General features: G+C 42.2%; 2 protein-coding genes across 2 annotated transcripts; one reads left to right on the top strand and one right to left on the bottom strand.

Annotated features, from left to right (window-relative positions):
- Positions 1–7,151: 7,151 nt before the first annotated feature.
- On the top strand, positions 7,152–11,742 carry LOC135643049 (homeobox protein knotted-1-like 6). The gene is made up of 5 exons (XM_065159587.1): positions 7,152–7,612; positions 7,689–7,811; positions 7,896–8,037; positions 10,887–11,137; positions 11,308–11,742. The coding sequence occupies exons 1-5, from the start codon at positions 7,283–7,285 to the stop codon at positions 11,512–11,514; spliced, it is 1,053 nt and encodes a 350-aa protein (XP_065015659.1). The 5' UTR covers positions 7,152–7,282; the 3' UTR covers positions 11,515–11,742.
- A 4,293-nt stretch (positions 11,743–16,035) lies between these two features.
- On the bottom strand, positions 16,036–17,319 carry LOC103993125 (uncharacterized). Its single transcript, XM_009413078.3, has one exon. The coding sequence runs from the start codon at positions 17,168–17,170 to the stop codon at positions 16,154–16,156; it is 1,017 nt and encodes a 338-aa protein (XP_009411353.2). The 5' UTR covers positions 17,171–17,319; the 3' UTR covers positions 16,036–16,153.
- Between the last annotated feature and the right edge of the window lie 18 nt (positions 17,320–17,337).

Raw genomic sequence — 17,337 nt, 5'->3', positions numbered from 1 at the left:
GGAGAAGTGCAGGAGGCGGCTTATGTCTTCTCTGGTGCTGCCCAACGTGGGGCTGAAGGACCACGTTGTCCTTCCGACGAAGAAGAAGGAAGAGGGAGCAAGGCCGGCGAAGAAAAGCAAGACCGGTTAGCACTGGCTCTGAATCCGTGTCTTGGTGCTTCTTCAATGACTCCGCTTGATGCAGCGTGCTACTGTGGCCGCTTGGCTAACACATGGCGATGCTGCTGTCGCCAAGAGGAGCCTGCTCTGATACCATGTTAAAATAAAGAGATAAATGAGTTGTAGAAGAAGAAGTTGAATGTTATTGACATATCCTCCGTCTTTATATACAGGTTAAAAGGAGAAGTTTCCTCAACGGGTTAGAGGATTTCCCTCAACAGAGTAGAGAGATTTCCTCAACAGTTAGGGAAATCTCATCTACTTATCAGTTTCCACATGCAGCGATGGTACAAAAACCTTAGGAAATGTTCATGCTGAAGCCTTAGCTCCACGTAGCATAATGGTACGTAGAGGCCAAATATCTAATTCCCCATGGTCCAATCCAACTGGATTTGTGATGATGTGAAGAAAGTGGAATGATTGATGTGAACCATATTGCCATGACTGCAGCTAATCTATTATGATGAATGAGTTATTGGATTAAAGAACGGGTCACATCGTGCATCTTCTTTACAGAGTGCACCGTGCATCATGCTAAGTGGACGAAATGTCATGTCAAACATTTGCCAGATCAGTGACCTTTCAAGTTACGTAGCATCAACTTTCCAGTCTGAGTCTCTTTGTCTTCAATCCTTGCATGAGAGCCAACCTTCCTGTGTTTAATTTGGTTTCTCTAAACGATGTTATGGATAATTTGCTCAACCATGTATATGGACACTGCCACTTCGGGACTACTCCCATCGACATGATTTGACGTGGGACGAAGAAGAGAATCTCTCTCTCTCTCTCTCTCTCTCTCTCTGTTAGCAAAGAAACCTCCGTACTCTATAGTCTTCTTTAATCACACCCTTAGATGCATGTGTTGGGAATCAATTACCGGAGGGCTGCTGGCTTTATCCAAACATCCTCTTCATCAGCCACTGCTTCTCCTACAGCACAAGCAGTTGCAGCTGCTTCTCCTACTGGTTCAATAGGAAAGGCAGCTGCTGGCTAAACCTCTTCTTCGTTATCCCATTATGCATCTCTAGATAACAATGGAACTAATAGCTCAAATGAACAATGTGGGCGACAGAATTAGTCTATTATATGGTAAAAAGACAAGGCAAAACCTTATTTTTATTAGACGTATAAATCAATACGTTGCGGCTTGTAATTAATACTAATTAAACTAATGTAGAAGGGAGAAGATGTGGCAGATCCCGACTTTGATTTGATTTTATCTTTTGGCCGTCAAGGTTCCAATAGATCATTTACATATACATATATATATATATATATGCAGAATAAAGCTCTCGGATGCTTGACTGAGTACTCCTTATTAGGACCATAGAAATGTTAATTATGACTCTGCTTCATCCATCTGTTCAAACTTTCAGATGATTTGATCTTCCAATGAACAATAAAATCTTAAGAGAAGGCGGAGATTATCGAAAGAGAAGTTTTGTGGGTTAGAAGAGAGAAGAAACAAGGTGGTCTATCTGACGTACCTCATGTCAATTTGTTTCCTTGTTCAAAATTGATGTCCAATATTTCCAGATTTTATTTCTGCTAATTCGAATATTAGTGCAAGATACCTTTGTGACAGCACACATTGGTAAAGGGCATGATCTCATATATTTTGATTTTGTTCGTACGAGCTATATGTACGTATACTATATGAGGCGGCATGCATGCATGCATGTAGTATATTATCACAAATGACTGTTAATTTCCGTGAACCAACCATTTACAGTGTGCAGGTTGCCATGTTCTCCAGATTGAGGATACGTTTCAACCTTACCCTTCTCCCACAGGCAACCTAAATCATTGCCGCTACCGTTTTCTGGTGTGCCTTCTCTTCCCCAGCCATGTTTTGAAGGGGACAACGAGAGACCCCGATGAAGCAGCAGCTTTCTTCCCTTTCATCTTCTCTCAGCAGCTCTCCGAACGCCTTTCTCCTCTCGCACCCCATCCAACAGGTTGATGTAGTTCAGGGTGCTTGGACTCATAGATCCGGAGGTGAATCTTTCAAGAGACCCTGAAAAAAGATCACTGTGCGAAGATAATGCACAGTGATCGCTAAAGCAAGCGCTAAGGCAACAAACTCACAGTGCCTGATCGATTACTGAAACAGCCATAGCCGAGGATGGAGGCGAAGTACTTCAGCAGTGAGGGAAGGCCACCGTGCATCCATCAATTACTGCGGCTGATCTCCACCTGGAATATGGGATCATCATCGACCTACACCATGGCTGTCCCATAAAAGTTGTTGTTTTATAGTGGTCCTCATCAACAAATAAATATATTTCTTTTTTTTCATTCTTAGATTACATAAATATAAAATAATTAAAATCTAATTAATGATAGATATCACACTCATCTTGACTTTGTAAGCACTCTGCATTTTAAATTGGGTTTGATATCATTCGATTTGATGGATAACTAAGTCACTAATTTAATAAATCGAAATTACTTACTCAAAATGCTTATGTCCAAAATAATAATTGTATATACCTAATCCTTATAAACTAATTTAGAGCTTCTTTTGATTCCGACATGGAACTATCATTAGCAATTTTATTTTTTTCATTCTAATTACACCAGTTTACACACATGCTCAAGTATGATGATTTCCTCATGAGATTACTATTTATGATCCTATTTTATTTTTTTAATATTTTTAAACTATCTCTTTACAAATAGACGTAAATTCTCTCCACTTTGTCTTCCTTGTTTTTTTTTCTTCCTCCTCCCTCGATGGATTGATGAGCAAGGTTAGATGGCGTTGAACGGTAGCGACGAGTAATATCAATAGGGGATTGTGAGATAAAATTAATAATATTAGGACTATAAATAATAATAATAATAATAATATTTATTATTTTTTAAAAAGATTGTCAATAGTAGAGAGAGAGAGAGAGAGAGAGCTGTGAATAGTAAACTTTAGGTTTTTAAAAGAAATCTTTATTGCATTCCTTTACAGATCCAATGATGGTCAAATCTGTCTTACTTCATGTCGGTATCTCTTTCTTCAAATACATGAGAAATTTGGAGATCATAGAAAATCGAAATAGATTAAAAAGGACAAGGAGCTGAACAATCATCTAATTTTCGGGAACACCAATATTGGTTCTTTGGTTTATGAACAAATAATAGGAACCATATCATACACCACACACAAAATTAATTAAGATCATGTCAAAAATCCAAGAAGAAGAAGAAGAAGAAGAAAAAAAGGAGGGACTGTGTTCTTGACATGTGAAATTTCCATTTTTCGCATCTGCTTCCATCTTATATTGGACTTGGATCAATCGAGACAATGTTCTGAACCAAATCCGGTCCGACCATCACTCAACGCTACAAAGTTTCCTGCTATAGGTTCGACCAAGAAATCTAATAGGTTAGGTCGGACCAGAATGATGGGTCGAGACAAAATTTTACATCGAATTTACGTGTCATGTCAGATTAATTCCCAGTCGCACTCCGATCAAACAAGATTAATTGCCAAAAATATATAATTTTTAAGTTGCAAGGGAAAAAAAAATAAAAGAAAAGAATTTAATCTCTAATTCACATGAAATCATATTATTACTTTGTAAAAATATTTAAATTTGAGTTAAATTGATCGTATAAAGTTTGAACATCATGAATTATAATATAAAAATTAAACATATTAAATTGTGAACCCAATACTGAATGTATATAACCTTTAGAGTATCTAAAAGAAGATTGGAAGTAGGTAAAATTTTAAATTAATTTATAATGAAGTAATGAGTCCATTCTCATTAATTTGGATATAAAAATTTAGAATCAGTTAGTTATCTTATTAGGTTAAATGGTAACAAAATTAATTTAATTTTAGGTCGGGGTTTATTGTTACAGCTTATGAGTTTTACGATTGCTCAAAATAATATTATTATTTTTTAAATTTGACTCTTTCTCTTATTATGTTAAAAATTACTACTCGTGATGATGATGCTTATATCATTTTTTTTCTTAATTATGTGTATCTTAACAAGAAAGATGATGACTATTGTGAAATAAAATTATCTTAGAGGGAGGGTCATTGTTTGATTTTTGAAGATGATATTTAATTGTGTTCACGCTGACGTAGATACGATCATTTTCTTTCGTCAATATAAATTTTTAATTTTTTTAATTAAAAAAAATGTATGATGATTTAATAGATCTGAAACAGTATTTTAAATATTTAAAATTTAATGGATCAATCATCAAATCATATCGATTCCTTAGTACGAGAAGTCTATTGATAGCTGGTTTGTTAAGTTGATCACATGAACTCTACTCTCACTTTGCAGCTAAGATTTCAAATTTCGTATGCAGACACGTCGTCGCTTTGCAACCTCAAAAGCGATGATGTGGACACCACACACAGAGGGGGAGGATTGACGAACACAAAAGGAAGAAGCGACGGGGACAGCAGGCAGAGTGCAAAAGCCACCCACAGCACTTTTAGTCCGCCTTTAGAGAAGGAGCAGCAGCATCAAATATAAGTGGCAGTGATGGTGGGCACTCAGATAACTCAACTCAGTTGGTGCCCATCCATTTCCTCTCTCTGTCTCTCCTCCACTCCCGTCGCGGCTTCGCCACCAAACTTTAGAGATGCATGGCGTCATGGGAAACCGAGTAGGTTACATACCCGAGGCAGTTTCATCCCCATGCCGTGAATGCAACGCTGGGCCAGCTTACATTGTTTTACTACCGAGTTTAGTTTGATGAAGATTACTGCTCGTTTTGTAAATGCAATGATCACAACTTGTCTCATTCATACTAGCAATATTTAGTGCAGTATTCCTTTGTCATCTTCCCCACAATATATAGATTGCTGTCCGGCTAGGGTTAGGGCGTCTGTTTACTACAGATTTTTCATGCATGTGTGAGCATCGGAAGAGACGAATACTTTCACGTCTACTGCTTAGGAAATTGACCTGAAGAAAGAAAACCAGATTCATAGTCACTCGACATGGTCTAAGAAAAAATCTTCACCCGAGAATAAAGAGAGACTGCTACCAGCAGTGAGCTCTTTCGCTGATAGGTACGTACGTACGTACGTACCTACTGGTTCGTGGGAGAATAGCAGCAGACGTATGGAGAAGCAAAAGACAGTGCAACAGGAGAACGAAGGCGTGTGGAGACGAACACGATACGCTTTAGGGGAATCTCGCGAGCATTAATCAATCCGTGGCCACCTTACTCGCCATTGAAGTGAGTCTAGGCTTTGCCAGCTCGATGAGCACAGGAGGGAAAGCTCTTTAAGTCCATTCATGAAAGATGGAGGACTTGACTGAACTCACACACATAATGCAATGCGATGCAGCAGCTTCTGAAATAGACAAAATGTCATATCACATATCATCCACTTTGCATCTTTCCCATCATCATGTCTTCAACTTTATTCCCGACTCATAGCTTCCTGTTTTCCCCCAATACTTCATGCCTAGGGTTTAGGCTTACTGCAACATCCAGTTCTGCTGACAGCCATTACTTCCAAAAAGCCTAAATTACGTGCAAATCCTGTAATATGAAAAGCCTGTAGAATCGTCATAGTCAAGGTTATATTATTGGATGATCCCTGGCCAGCCAGCCAGCCTCAACAGTACAAGTTTGCTGTAGAAAACACCCCAACCCCAATGTGTTTGCCATAAGTTTTATCCTCTCGATGTGATAGAAATTAATATTGTCATCATAGACTATTCTCATATAAGAGTTACGGTTTGTGGTGATAGACTGGTTGTGAATCCTTAAGCTGAGGTTTTGTATGGGCTGCAGTGTTCTAAAATAATAAGATATGAATTGTATCTTGTGATGGTCACAATCGACTTTGAAGCATCATTCTTTGAAGGTGTTGACACTCACATGGTTCTAAGATTAAGCCTGAAAATTATATATTAGTATAGTTACATACAAATTATTATTACAATTTTTTGTATCATTATTTGACCATTTCATCTTTTCTATGATATTATAATTTTCTTTTTAGTTTCGTCAAAATTCTATCGAAGCAATTTACTTATAAAAATGACTTGTAGTCGGAGTCAAAAGTAAGTGGATTTTTATCTATTTTACATAAAATTATTTTAATGATGATAAAAATTGATGAACAAAATTAAGAGGACTAATGAATCATAACATTGTATAGGCGAGAGAATAGGATCTATATAGAATCAAATTAAAATTTATTTAATATTAAAACTCGTTTTTATTTGTTGATAATATAACCTTAATAGTAACCATAACTTGAACGAGCTCGGTCGTAGAACAAAGATCATCAAAGGTCAAAACTAACCTATATATCATAAAGAAAGGGTGGATGTCTTGTGATTTGAGTGATGTGTTATAAAAGGGGATTAAGGGTGGGGGGAAAAAAAGACCATGGAATCGGTATGGTTTGAGTTGGCGTCGCCAAGTTCCAAGGCACATGGAAGTGTTGTGTGTGACATCTCGGTCCCACACCGGAAATCTTGCAGCGTCGTAACAACGCGCGTCCCAACAAAGAACAAAGGAACAGTGTGTCTTCGTTTGTCATGGGGACGGCTTGGCTTCCACCTCATGTGACCTGATCGAACGCCATCAATAATAATGATCACGAACCAGAGAGCAAGCACCAATCTATGTAACGCGGAGAGAGAGAGAGAGAGATGGGTTCACTCATCCGGAGTACGGCGCCACTGCAGCAGCGAGCAACCAACGCCCACAGACGCATGTGGTGCGACCTTGCTCCCTTTCTCCCTTTCTCCCTACCCTCCTCTGCCGCAGCTGTTGCATTATTCTTGGTGTTTGGGTAATGATCTGCTTTGCTTTGAGTTACATCGCTCGCTCTCTACCGCCACTGCAAAGCTAAATACCGTCTACATGATTTGACGTGGGACAAGCATTCCACCACACTTTCACAGTTGCACTTGCATGCCTTTCTCTCTCTCTCTCTCTCTCTCTCTCGTGGTGTGCCCATCTCTCTGGGTCCTTTCGCTCGTCTTCTATCGTCTCCCTTGGGTTGATAAAGAAAGCTGCCCTAGGGTTTCTCCTCGCATCTTTCTCCTCTCCTCTCCTTTTCCCTGTTGCCCCTTCTTCCTTTCTATTTTCTTTCTAGTTTCATCGCCCTTGTTGATCCCCCTCTCGGCGGAGGATGGAGGAATTTTCTCAGCTGGGAGGCAATCTCTGGGGAGGGTTGATGTGTTCCACATCTCCTGCGGCAAAATCTTCAGGCGATACGGGTGCGGTCGCCATGGTTGCACCTCCCTCGGGAGGTGCGTCTGTGTTTGACAAAGGTCACGGCTGCATCCCCAACCCTCTCCTCCTCGGCAGCGGTGGCAATCAGAACTCCCATCTCCTAGCCAAACACGAGGGGGCCTCCTCCTCCCACTTCCCTCCGTGCGACGTGGATGCCATCAAAGCCAAGATCATCTCCCACCCTCAGTACTCCAGCCTCCTCGCTGCTTATATCGACTGCCAAAAGGCACCACCTCCCCATCCACACCATGCTTGAACCCTCACAACCTTCTGCTGATAGCACCCTTCCTTACCGTTCGCAGGTGGGGGCTCCCCCTGAGGTTGTAGACCGCCTCTCCGCCGTGGCTCAGGAGTTGGAAATGAGACAGCGCGCGAGTTTGATCTGCCGAGACGCTCCTACGGATCCCGAGCTCGACCAGTTCATGGTGCCTTGCTTCCTATGCATGATCTTTTGCTATGCAATGACTTCTTTCCTCCTGTAATGTATGTTTCTTGGCGAGTTGTTTCAGGAGGCATACCATGAGATGCTGGTCAAGTACAGGGAAGAGCTAACGAGGCCATTGCAAGAGGCCATGGAGTTTCTCCGAAGGGTGGAGGCTCAGCTCAACTCCCTGTCTCTCACCGACGGCTCCCTTCGCATCTTGTCCGCTGGTAGGGCAAACACCTCTTTCACATTTTGCTTGGTTCCTCCAACACTATGATCGCACACGACAAGCTTTTGCCCAAGTAAGGAAGCCACGAGATAGAGATACAAACCTTGGGGCTTGGTTGATTTTGGTCCTCATCCATTTCTCGTCATGGAAAAGAGGAGGGAGAAGCAGCAGCCATGAGGCCTCGAACTAACTATAGATTTCAAGAGTGCGCAGAGCCGAGGTGTGCATTCCTGCCGTATGTCAGAAGGCCAAGTACGTGCATCTTTACGAGGAGAATCCCCTCTTTCACGCAAAGCTGGAACCCAAAGATCTTCCATGGCTTCCATCATAAAATTATTAGTTAATCCACCCTTTTTATTAATTATCACTCGGCCATTTGTTCCGTGAGTCATCTGCATCTTCATCTTAATCAGCTAAGATCTCTACCTAGCTCGCTATTTCTTGACGATCAACGCTTTTCAGTTCCCTATATTAAACTAATGTGTTACGAGCTATTCCCAAAAGATATATAGTTTAATACGCTACCTTTTCAGGGTTTGCGAGAGGGAAGAAGGGCTCGGCTCTGTCTTTGTTTATTTTCACGAGGCTTCGGTACTGTGGCCATCTCAGAGTTCTCTGTCAGTTGTTACTGCTTAAGCGATCTCATTCCGGTTTAACGGATCTCTGCTACGTGACTCCTGAACTAGAACATGATGTGAGTACATAGGGACAGGGTTGATAAGCAGACCCGAGACTGGTGCTTCCGCAAAGCCAGCTTTTTTGAGGCTTGACGCGAGGGTGTTCCTTCTTAGGGTTCCGAGGAGAACAACATTGACTCCCTCCCTATACCTCCTCGAGAATAATCGCTTCATCATTCCCCTTGTTCTTGATTATATTTTATTGGAACCGTCTTCTCCGTCTCCTTGAGCTCTTTCCCACTCCAGAGCAATCCATGATGATGTTCTGCATGGAATAGCGAGCATAGGATGCTTGTTTTACCGATTTTCCAGGTTTTATTTCTTCTGCCGGTATTCTCTGCTACCTTTTCCTCCTCAGGATTCTGCCCTAAGATGGAGCGACAGCACATTGTCGTAGTAAAGTAGATTGTCTTTACAGAAGACACAGTAGAGTAGATAATGTTGCAGAAACATCTTAGGTTCATCTCGCTCTTTGTCCAGAAGCAGAGTTCGGTACTTGGTTCTAAGAATAGATATGTTAGCCGTCTTTGGTGCTTTTCTATTTGACTCGGCATATGAACGGGGTATAGTTTTTTTAGCTGAGAAGATTTGGGAGCAATTGTAGGTCGATGCCAACATGAAACCAAGTACATGGCTCTTTTCGACAAGATAATATGTGCATTTAGCGTATCTATCTTTAATTGGCTAGTCAAATGCCGGTGGATGGTGATCAGTAGTCAAAATGTGGACTCTTTGACCTCATTTTGACAAGATAATAAAATATATGCATCAAGGAGTTTGTGTCTAACTTTTCTACTACCAATTGAAGGTTGAACATTATTCCTCTTGTTCCTGCACCTCATGTTCGCATGATGCATGTTTCTCCAAAAATTGAGATTCGATTTCTTTTTTTTGTTTTCTATATTTAGAGAATTAAATTGAGACGCCGTTCAGGTTCTCTTTCAAAAATTGTACTTGTTTTTTGTCAAACATAATTCGGGAATGATGATATCCAATCTAAAGTCTTAGATTCATGGAGGCTGGTGCAGTGAGCGATGACTGGTTGCACAATGAACATGCTATCTTTTTTTGTTTGAGTAGCATTAACAATTATCTTTCTTTCCATGAATTTATGGCATTTGCAATCAATACTTGTTTAAAGTCTATTGTTGACATGGCTTCTTATTCTCTGTTACAGCAACATGAGAACTATATACTTTCCATGAAATAACCTACACCTCAGGATTTATGCTTGATTTTTAAGTAAATTTATAAAATGTTTGGCCTTCTAATAATGAAATAGTAAATATATATATATATATAATCATAGTAGCAATATTTTCATCATTTCATAGATGAGAATTTCAAGTCATGGTCGGGTTGCAATATGCTTTTACCATGTTGTTCTACTGCTAAGTGGTTTTTGCTCATGATATTCCTCTTTTTTTTTTTTTTCTTCTTGTTACCAGTAACACTGAATTATGGACCGAAATCTTCTCTTCGTATCGTTGCGATCATCCTACAGAGTTTCTATGATGTCATCTTTCTTGTTACTAGTAACACTGGGTTATAGACTGAAATCTTAGGTTTGTATCGTTGCGATCATCCTTTCTGATGTCATCTTTCTTGTTACCAGTAACACTGGGTTATAGACTGAAATCTTATATTCGTATCGTTGCGATCATCCTATATGATGTCATCTTTCTTGTTACCAGTAACACTTACTGGGTGAAAGACTGAAATCTTATGTTCATATCGTTGCGATCATCCTATATGATGTCATATTTCTTGTTAACAATAGAACTGGGTTATAGACTGAAATCTTATATTCATATCGTTGCAATCATCCTAGAGCGTGTTTTTATGATCTCATCTTTCAACGATTAGCGTCTTGTACAAATCTGTTTATGAGGATGTTGGATTTCTTTTCTTGCCAATTTGGTACTCCTGTCATGTGTGATCTCAAAGAAATTCTTTTCTGAGCTAAAAATGTAACTAAGATGTATTAACGAGTCATCCACAAATATGTCAAGGTGTATCACTCTTGGTTTTCTTTCTTTTTTATTTGCTTTTACTCTCTGACTATTAATGTTTAAGTATAAGAATTGTGCATTACGAAATCATGAATCCGCAGTGAAGTCACTCCGATCGAATCAGATTTATTTGCAATTTATATTCGGTAATCATGCAGATGACAAGTTTGGGGTTTGTTCATCGGAAGACGACCAAGATGGGAGTGGGGGAGAAACTGAACTCCCCGAGCTCGATGCATCTGCCGAGGACCGAGAGCTGAAGCACCAACTTCTGAGGAAGTACAGCGGTTATTTGAGCAGCCTCAGGCAAGAGCTTTCCAAGAAGAAGAAAAAGGGGAAACTCCCAAAGGATGCCCGACAACAGTTGCTCAACTGGTGGGAGCTGCATTACAAGTGGCCTTATCCTTCCGTAAGTGCCTAAGCCTTTCGTGCTTTCTGCGCATCCGATAAAAACTGTTGCATTAGCAGCTTCCATATGCGATACTCGAACAGGATTTAGATTTAGCACTTGCGAGCATGACTTTATGCGCATCCGATAAAATCTTGTACATCTGTGGCATGAGCAATGGACTTTAACAGGAGACTCAGAAGGTGGCGCTAGCAGAATCTACCGGCCTTGATCTGAAGCAGATCAACAACTGGTTCATAAATCAAAGGAAGAGGCACTGGAAGCCATCGGAAGACATGCAGTTCGTCGTCATGGATGGCTACCATGCACCCAATGCTGCACTTTACATGGATGGACAGTACTTTATGGGCGACGGCTTGTATCGCCTGGGACCTTAGATCATGCATCTTCAAATGTTGCCACTGTGTTTTCTTGCTTGACCTATCGAGGGAGTATCTTATCATGGGAAAGGTACCAAGTCTGTTGTCTGTATTAATATATCTATACGATGCTCTTTAGCTTACTATTATGGCAAGAGAACTACTATGGTCATAATATTAAGTTGTAGCAGATGATGATGATTATTATTATTATTATGTGGTCTCTGACTATGACTGTTTGTTCCATTGAGATACTAGTATGCATAAAAATTATTGTGTTCGGATGATCGAGGCTGCGATATATTTCGAAATTTTATCATGGCCATAATCGAGAAAGATTAAATATGATAATTGTGGATTGAAGTGTCACAGGCATATATAATATGTAGACTCTATTTGCATCAAAAGGCAATAATTCTACTTTTGTGATTTTTAATGATAATTCAAGTAGTAATTTGCTTGGAGATTAGCAATTAGGAAATTGCAACATAATCAGGATGGTTGATTTGTCTTGGAATTTTAGTGTTACATGGGTTAGTAGTTCAATAAGACATTTTATTTTGGCTTTAACCATCTTTATTTAAGAGATTAATTTCACCCTTCTATGTTTCTTCTTCTTTTTCATGATATTTTCCCTTTGTTATTTGTGAATTTCATGTAACTTTTAATCCATAATTCTAATTCTATAGTTTGTTTTCATGACATGTTTTTCCATACATGATTTTATTTTATATTTTGTTCTTGTGACAGTAATGATGATTTAATAAATAATTAAAATTTTATTGGGAATGTCATATCTTTTAATGATAAAATAAGTGTGTCTTCGAAATTGAATTGATTTTTTATTGGAAGGTATCATTTCAGTCACTATAAATTCAGAACATACTCTTCTCTCCACCTATAGATCAGAATGCCATATTTTCATCGAATAAGTGCTTCTTCGAAATGAATATATATTAATTTTGAATTGATGTCATGTTGGATGCTACCATTTCTCTCACTATAAATTCAGAACCTACAGATCGGAATGTATGTCGCTTGATTCTCTCTTCATCCATAGATCGGAATATGATATTTTTCATTCGATAAAGGATGGAAGGATATGAACTAAAGTTTTAATTTTGTTAATTATATATATATATATATATATATATATATATATATATATATATATATATATATATATATATAACTTATGACAACAGTAAGTCTCGATGATCAATGGGACTTGGGGCTGGTGATTGGTGTTCCTCCGTATCTTAAAAGGACCTCCTTAGATTCAAATCGCAGTAAATGTTGCGTCCGATAATTCAGTAACGAAGCAGCTAATGGTCGACCATCACGAAAGAGTTCATTGGCTTGGATTCGAAACCAACAATTCCAACACAGTGGAAGAGAGTTGAGATCTTCTCTGACCAAATCGAAAACCTACACTTGCTTTCTACCAAAGGCATCTCTTACTCACTACATACACAGTAGGAGTCAGTGAATGGATGGAGTGCAAAAAGAGATGGCTCTTTCTGTCTCCTTCACAGACGGGCACTAAATACATTGGAGGCGATCAAAGCCTTTCTTTTGAGGTGGCTCTCTGCCAGACCACCTACTTCTCTCCCTCTCAGATGGCAGAAGCCTCTCCCCCTCCCTTTACCCTCCTCACTGTTCTTCCTCCTCCTCCTTCTTCCTCATCGTCGTCGTCGTCTTCTTCTTCTTCTTCTGCCTCCATATTACTGACGTTGATGGCCGCTGTCGGTAGAGTTATTATCTTGGTGATCATTCTGGTAGCTGCTGTTGCCATGCGTTCAACTTTTGGCCGAGTGAGCGCCCTGTTGCCTTCTACCCGGCAGCCGATGCTTGTCCCTCCTTGCAATGATACTCTGGAAGAAAAGAGAATGGTCCCGACCGGTTCGAACCCCCTCCACAACAGGTAAACTTGCTTGTGGGGGCTGCCCGCAGGTGAATGCTTGTTGCATGGCGCCATAGAGGAAGAGTTGTTGTCTTTCTTTGTATGTTTGGAATGCTTTCAGAGACGAAATAAGCAGTAATTACATCGAGATTGTTGTGTGTTCTTTGTCAAACACATGAAGTTTTCAAGGCTATTCTATTTGATTGGATATTCATGCGTCGATTAGTCGTATACTGTTACCTAGGATAACATCATCGTTCGGCTCGAATGAATTAAGTACTTGTAATGGAGACATCATCATCGTTCAACCGGAATGAGGCACGACCTTGTTTTCGGTGCTGGCCAGCTATTTAGTCCATGCTGGTTTCCCCTCGGGCAAATATGTGGATGTTCTATCATTCATTCTACGCTTTCACCTAAGCTTCTATCGAGTTGTTAGCGTTAGGAATCATTTGTCTGCCAAAACTCGAGAGGGCAAGACAAGGAGTGGTCGAAGATAGTCGGTGCAGGCCCTGAGGATCTCGAGTGTTTGGGCAATTGGGATGTGAGTGCAAGGGGCGTTGATGTCTGTGTCTGATAAGGTTGGGAACAAGTGTGGAGAGCGAAGCCTTTTGTCGCTGAGGTAATGGGCATGAGAAATTATTACGATCGGTGGTTGTGCTGCTTTTGCTTTGTCGAAGCTTTTGATGGCTGTGTTGGCGAGAGGCAAAGCAGTCGATGGTTTCCGCGAGAGGAGGAAACTTTGTAGCAAAGCGTAGATTGATCGTCGGTAGTCATCGTGTTGAGAGCATGTGAAATAAGTATGAAGATGCCTGCAGAGTCATATTCTCGAAAACTGATCGATGGCTGAAGCTTCCATTTCCATAACCAAAGACACAAGTGTATTATATGCTTGAGATGTCACAAAAGCATGATGTTGTTGGGTCTGTCGAAGCCGTCTGCGTTTGCAGATTGGTGGACTCAGGAATTGTGTTAGGTAGAGTCGTTGAATGTTGAGTACAACAACATTTACTAGGAACTAAAATAATGCATTATTAATTTTTTTATTAATTTATAGAATCATGATAATTTTTTATTAATTAAAAAAATATTACTATATTTTTTTCTTCTTATTTTTATACTTGAGTATATAAAAAAATATTATAATGCATTAATCGTACGATGAACTAATGAATTGAATTCTTTTTCACCTTGTGTAAATTGTGGGAGATGGAGTTTACTACTATTTTAGTTATAATTTTATTTTTTACTATTATTATTATTTTGTTATTATCTCTCTGGACATTGATTTGATTGGTTGAGAAATCTATTGATCTCGACTCTGATTCTGGTTGATTACCCGATTCATTTGCTGAATACGTCTCCGATTTCCAGACCAGTTTGCTCTTCGATGTTATCATCAGATTCACCCGTTGCTGTACTTGAGGAAGGCTTCTCCTCTAGTTCGGCATGTTCAACGCCAGGTTCTATTTTCTGGAGAGCAGAAGATGCACGTTTGTTGACCTCATGAATGGCACTAATATTAGTTCCACTGGATGGATCTAACAGTGGAAACATCGTCAGCTCGGAAGCTTCTCTTTCGTGCAGCCCGTGTATGTTCTCCATTTTGATCTGCTTTGTGATCAGCACCTCCATGTTTGATCAGCATCTTCTTTCCTTCCCTGTTTGTTACAGAACCTGTCTCCACTGCGTGAGGGAGGAGGTGCTTCTTTTCCTCCGAAGCCTTCATCCGATCGTGAGACTACTTCATCTGGGAGAGCAGCCACATATCCGGAGAGCATTCTTGGCCCTGAGCGCTCCTTTGGCTCTATGGTTCCCACTGACCACCATCATCTGGCAAGCAGTACACGACGCGAATTCAAGCTTGGCACACTAAACATGCACCGTGCAGCATCAGCATCTCCATAGTGAGTAATATGAACGTGTGAGTCGGAAAGATGCAATTAACTTGTTGGTAAATGTGCAGAATTGGAAGAGACACCAACAACTCATCGAATTCCGCCGCCGCCGCCCTGAGACGACTGGTAAATCAACTGAACTCTGAATGAAGAGGCAAGTTTGATAAAAGTTGCTTCTGGAATCGAAATGAAAGCTTCGTTCGTAATCATTCGCAACTTTTACTTGGGAACTCATCTGAAGTAGCATAACGCCGCACCAATGCCTTCTCTCTTGATACCAAACTTTGTCATCATCAATTTGGGCTTTTTGTTCTTTCCATCCAATTAGGCATGAGAAAAAACGTTGACGGGTGATTCGTCCTTAGTGCACACACTCTGACCATGATGTGTCTTTCACCCCACGAGACTTGTCATATGCCCTTCTCATCGGATGACCTACTGCACGCCACATGGCTGTTTTAACGAGAGTAAAGGCAAGAGGAATACGTAAGCAGTAGATGATGGATGACCGGGTCATATAATAGCCACGCGGATGGCGTCGTCTGATCAACTAATCGATTGCCTATTGCATGACAAGTAGAACAGGTCATGTGTCTTCTATGGTGGGAGTCGCTCCTGCCTATTCTGCAAAGTCAGCCACCACTGTTGCCGATGCGCATTTAAGCGGCACTTAGCAGCTGCGAGGAGAAGTGGCTTTGTGTTTCTTTCTTGGAGTATATGATGAATACACATCAAATAAAAAAGGACTGAGGTGACTCTCTCTCTCTCTCTCTCTCTCTCTCTCTCTCTGTTTCTTTACCCTTGCGGCAAAGAATGGAAGGATTCCAAGCTCTTTTAAGTATTATTCACAATTCCGTCATCCGCGGTTGCCATGCTTCTGTGCTTCCTTTGTGCGGGGTCCAATCGTCACTTCACCACCTGCCGCCTCGGAGCGCGTCCACCCCATCGAATCGACCACGTCGTCGTAGCTCCACCCGCCGCGGAGCAGCCGCAGGGACAGCAGCTGCAGCTGCCGCGACACGCCCTCCCGGTCCCTCAGAACCGGCACCACCGAGTTCACGGCCGAGGAGGACCAGGCCCGGTCCCCGTCGTCCGACTCTGGTCCCGCCGCCACCATCTCCCTCACCTCCTCATCGCTCCACCCCCCTTCCGTCAGCCGACGCCTCGCCTCCCCTAGCCGCCGCTCCACCGTCGTCTCCCACGGCGAAACGCCGCGCTGCCGCTCCACTGTCGTCTCCCCTTCCGCCAGCTCCGTCCAAACTTCCACCCTCCTTGCGGACGTGGCCGCCCACGCGGGGGCCGGAACCCCCGCCGCCCACCCCCGCGGCCGCTCGCGCCGAAAGAAGTCCGGGAGGTCGAGCCCGGCGAGCCGGACGTGGCCGCCACGTACATAGAACACCGGGTTCCCCGCGAGGCTCGGGGCGGTCGACACGTAGTAGTGCCGGTAGACAGGGACGAGTGGCGGGGCCCGGTGCAGGGCATCCCTCGCGGCTGCGACGACCTGAGGGTCCCGGGGTCGCGGGCCCCAGGCCCGAGGCCAGAAGCTCCCCGCGGCGATCTCGTGGAGGAGACCGGCAACGGGGAGGTCAAGTAGGAGGCGGAGCTGCTGCGACGAGGCGGAGCGCCAGTTGGGGAAGCCGGGGCCGACGGGAAGGCCCTCGCAGAGGATGGAGCGGAGGTCGGGCGGAAAGTCGAAGCCGTAGGCGGATTCGACGGCGGCGAATTCAGCGTCGGAGAGGCCGGGGACGACAGGAACACCGGAGGAGCAGAGGTGGGCGACGACGGACTTGGCGTAGGCGGCGAAGGAAAAGCACACGCGGCCGCGGCGGGGCGTCGTCGAGCCATCGGCGGTCCTGTGGTCCGCCGTCGACATCCGAAGGAATTCGAGGAGGCAATTAGGTCGAAGAGGAGTCGAGTTAGCGGCAGTTGGAAGGAGAGTGGGGCGTCAAGATTTCCGCACGCGTGGCGACGAGAGCGATGGTGGAGAAGAAGAAAGCGCACAGGAAATCTCGGACTCCGTTACCGTGGACCGACTATCCG

Source organism: Musa acuminata, chromosome BXJ3-7 (assembly GCF_036884655.1).
Source record: "Musa acuminata AAA Group cultivar baxijiao chromosome BXJ3-7, Cavendish_Baxijiao_AAA, whole genome shotgun sequence".
Classification (NCBI taxonomy): Eukaryota; Viridiplantae; Streptophyta; class Magnoliopsida; order Zingiberales; family Musaceae; genus Musa; species Musa acuminata.
This window is presented reverse-complemented; position numbering and strand designations above follow the sequence as displayed.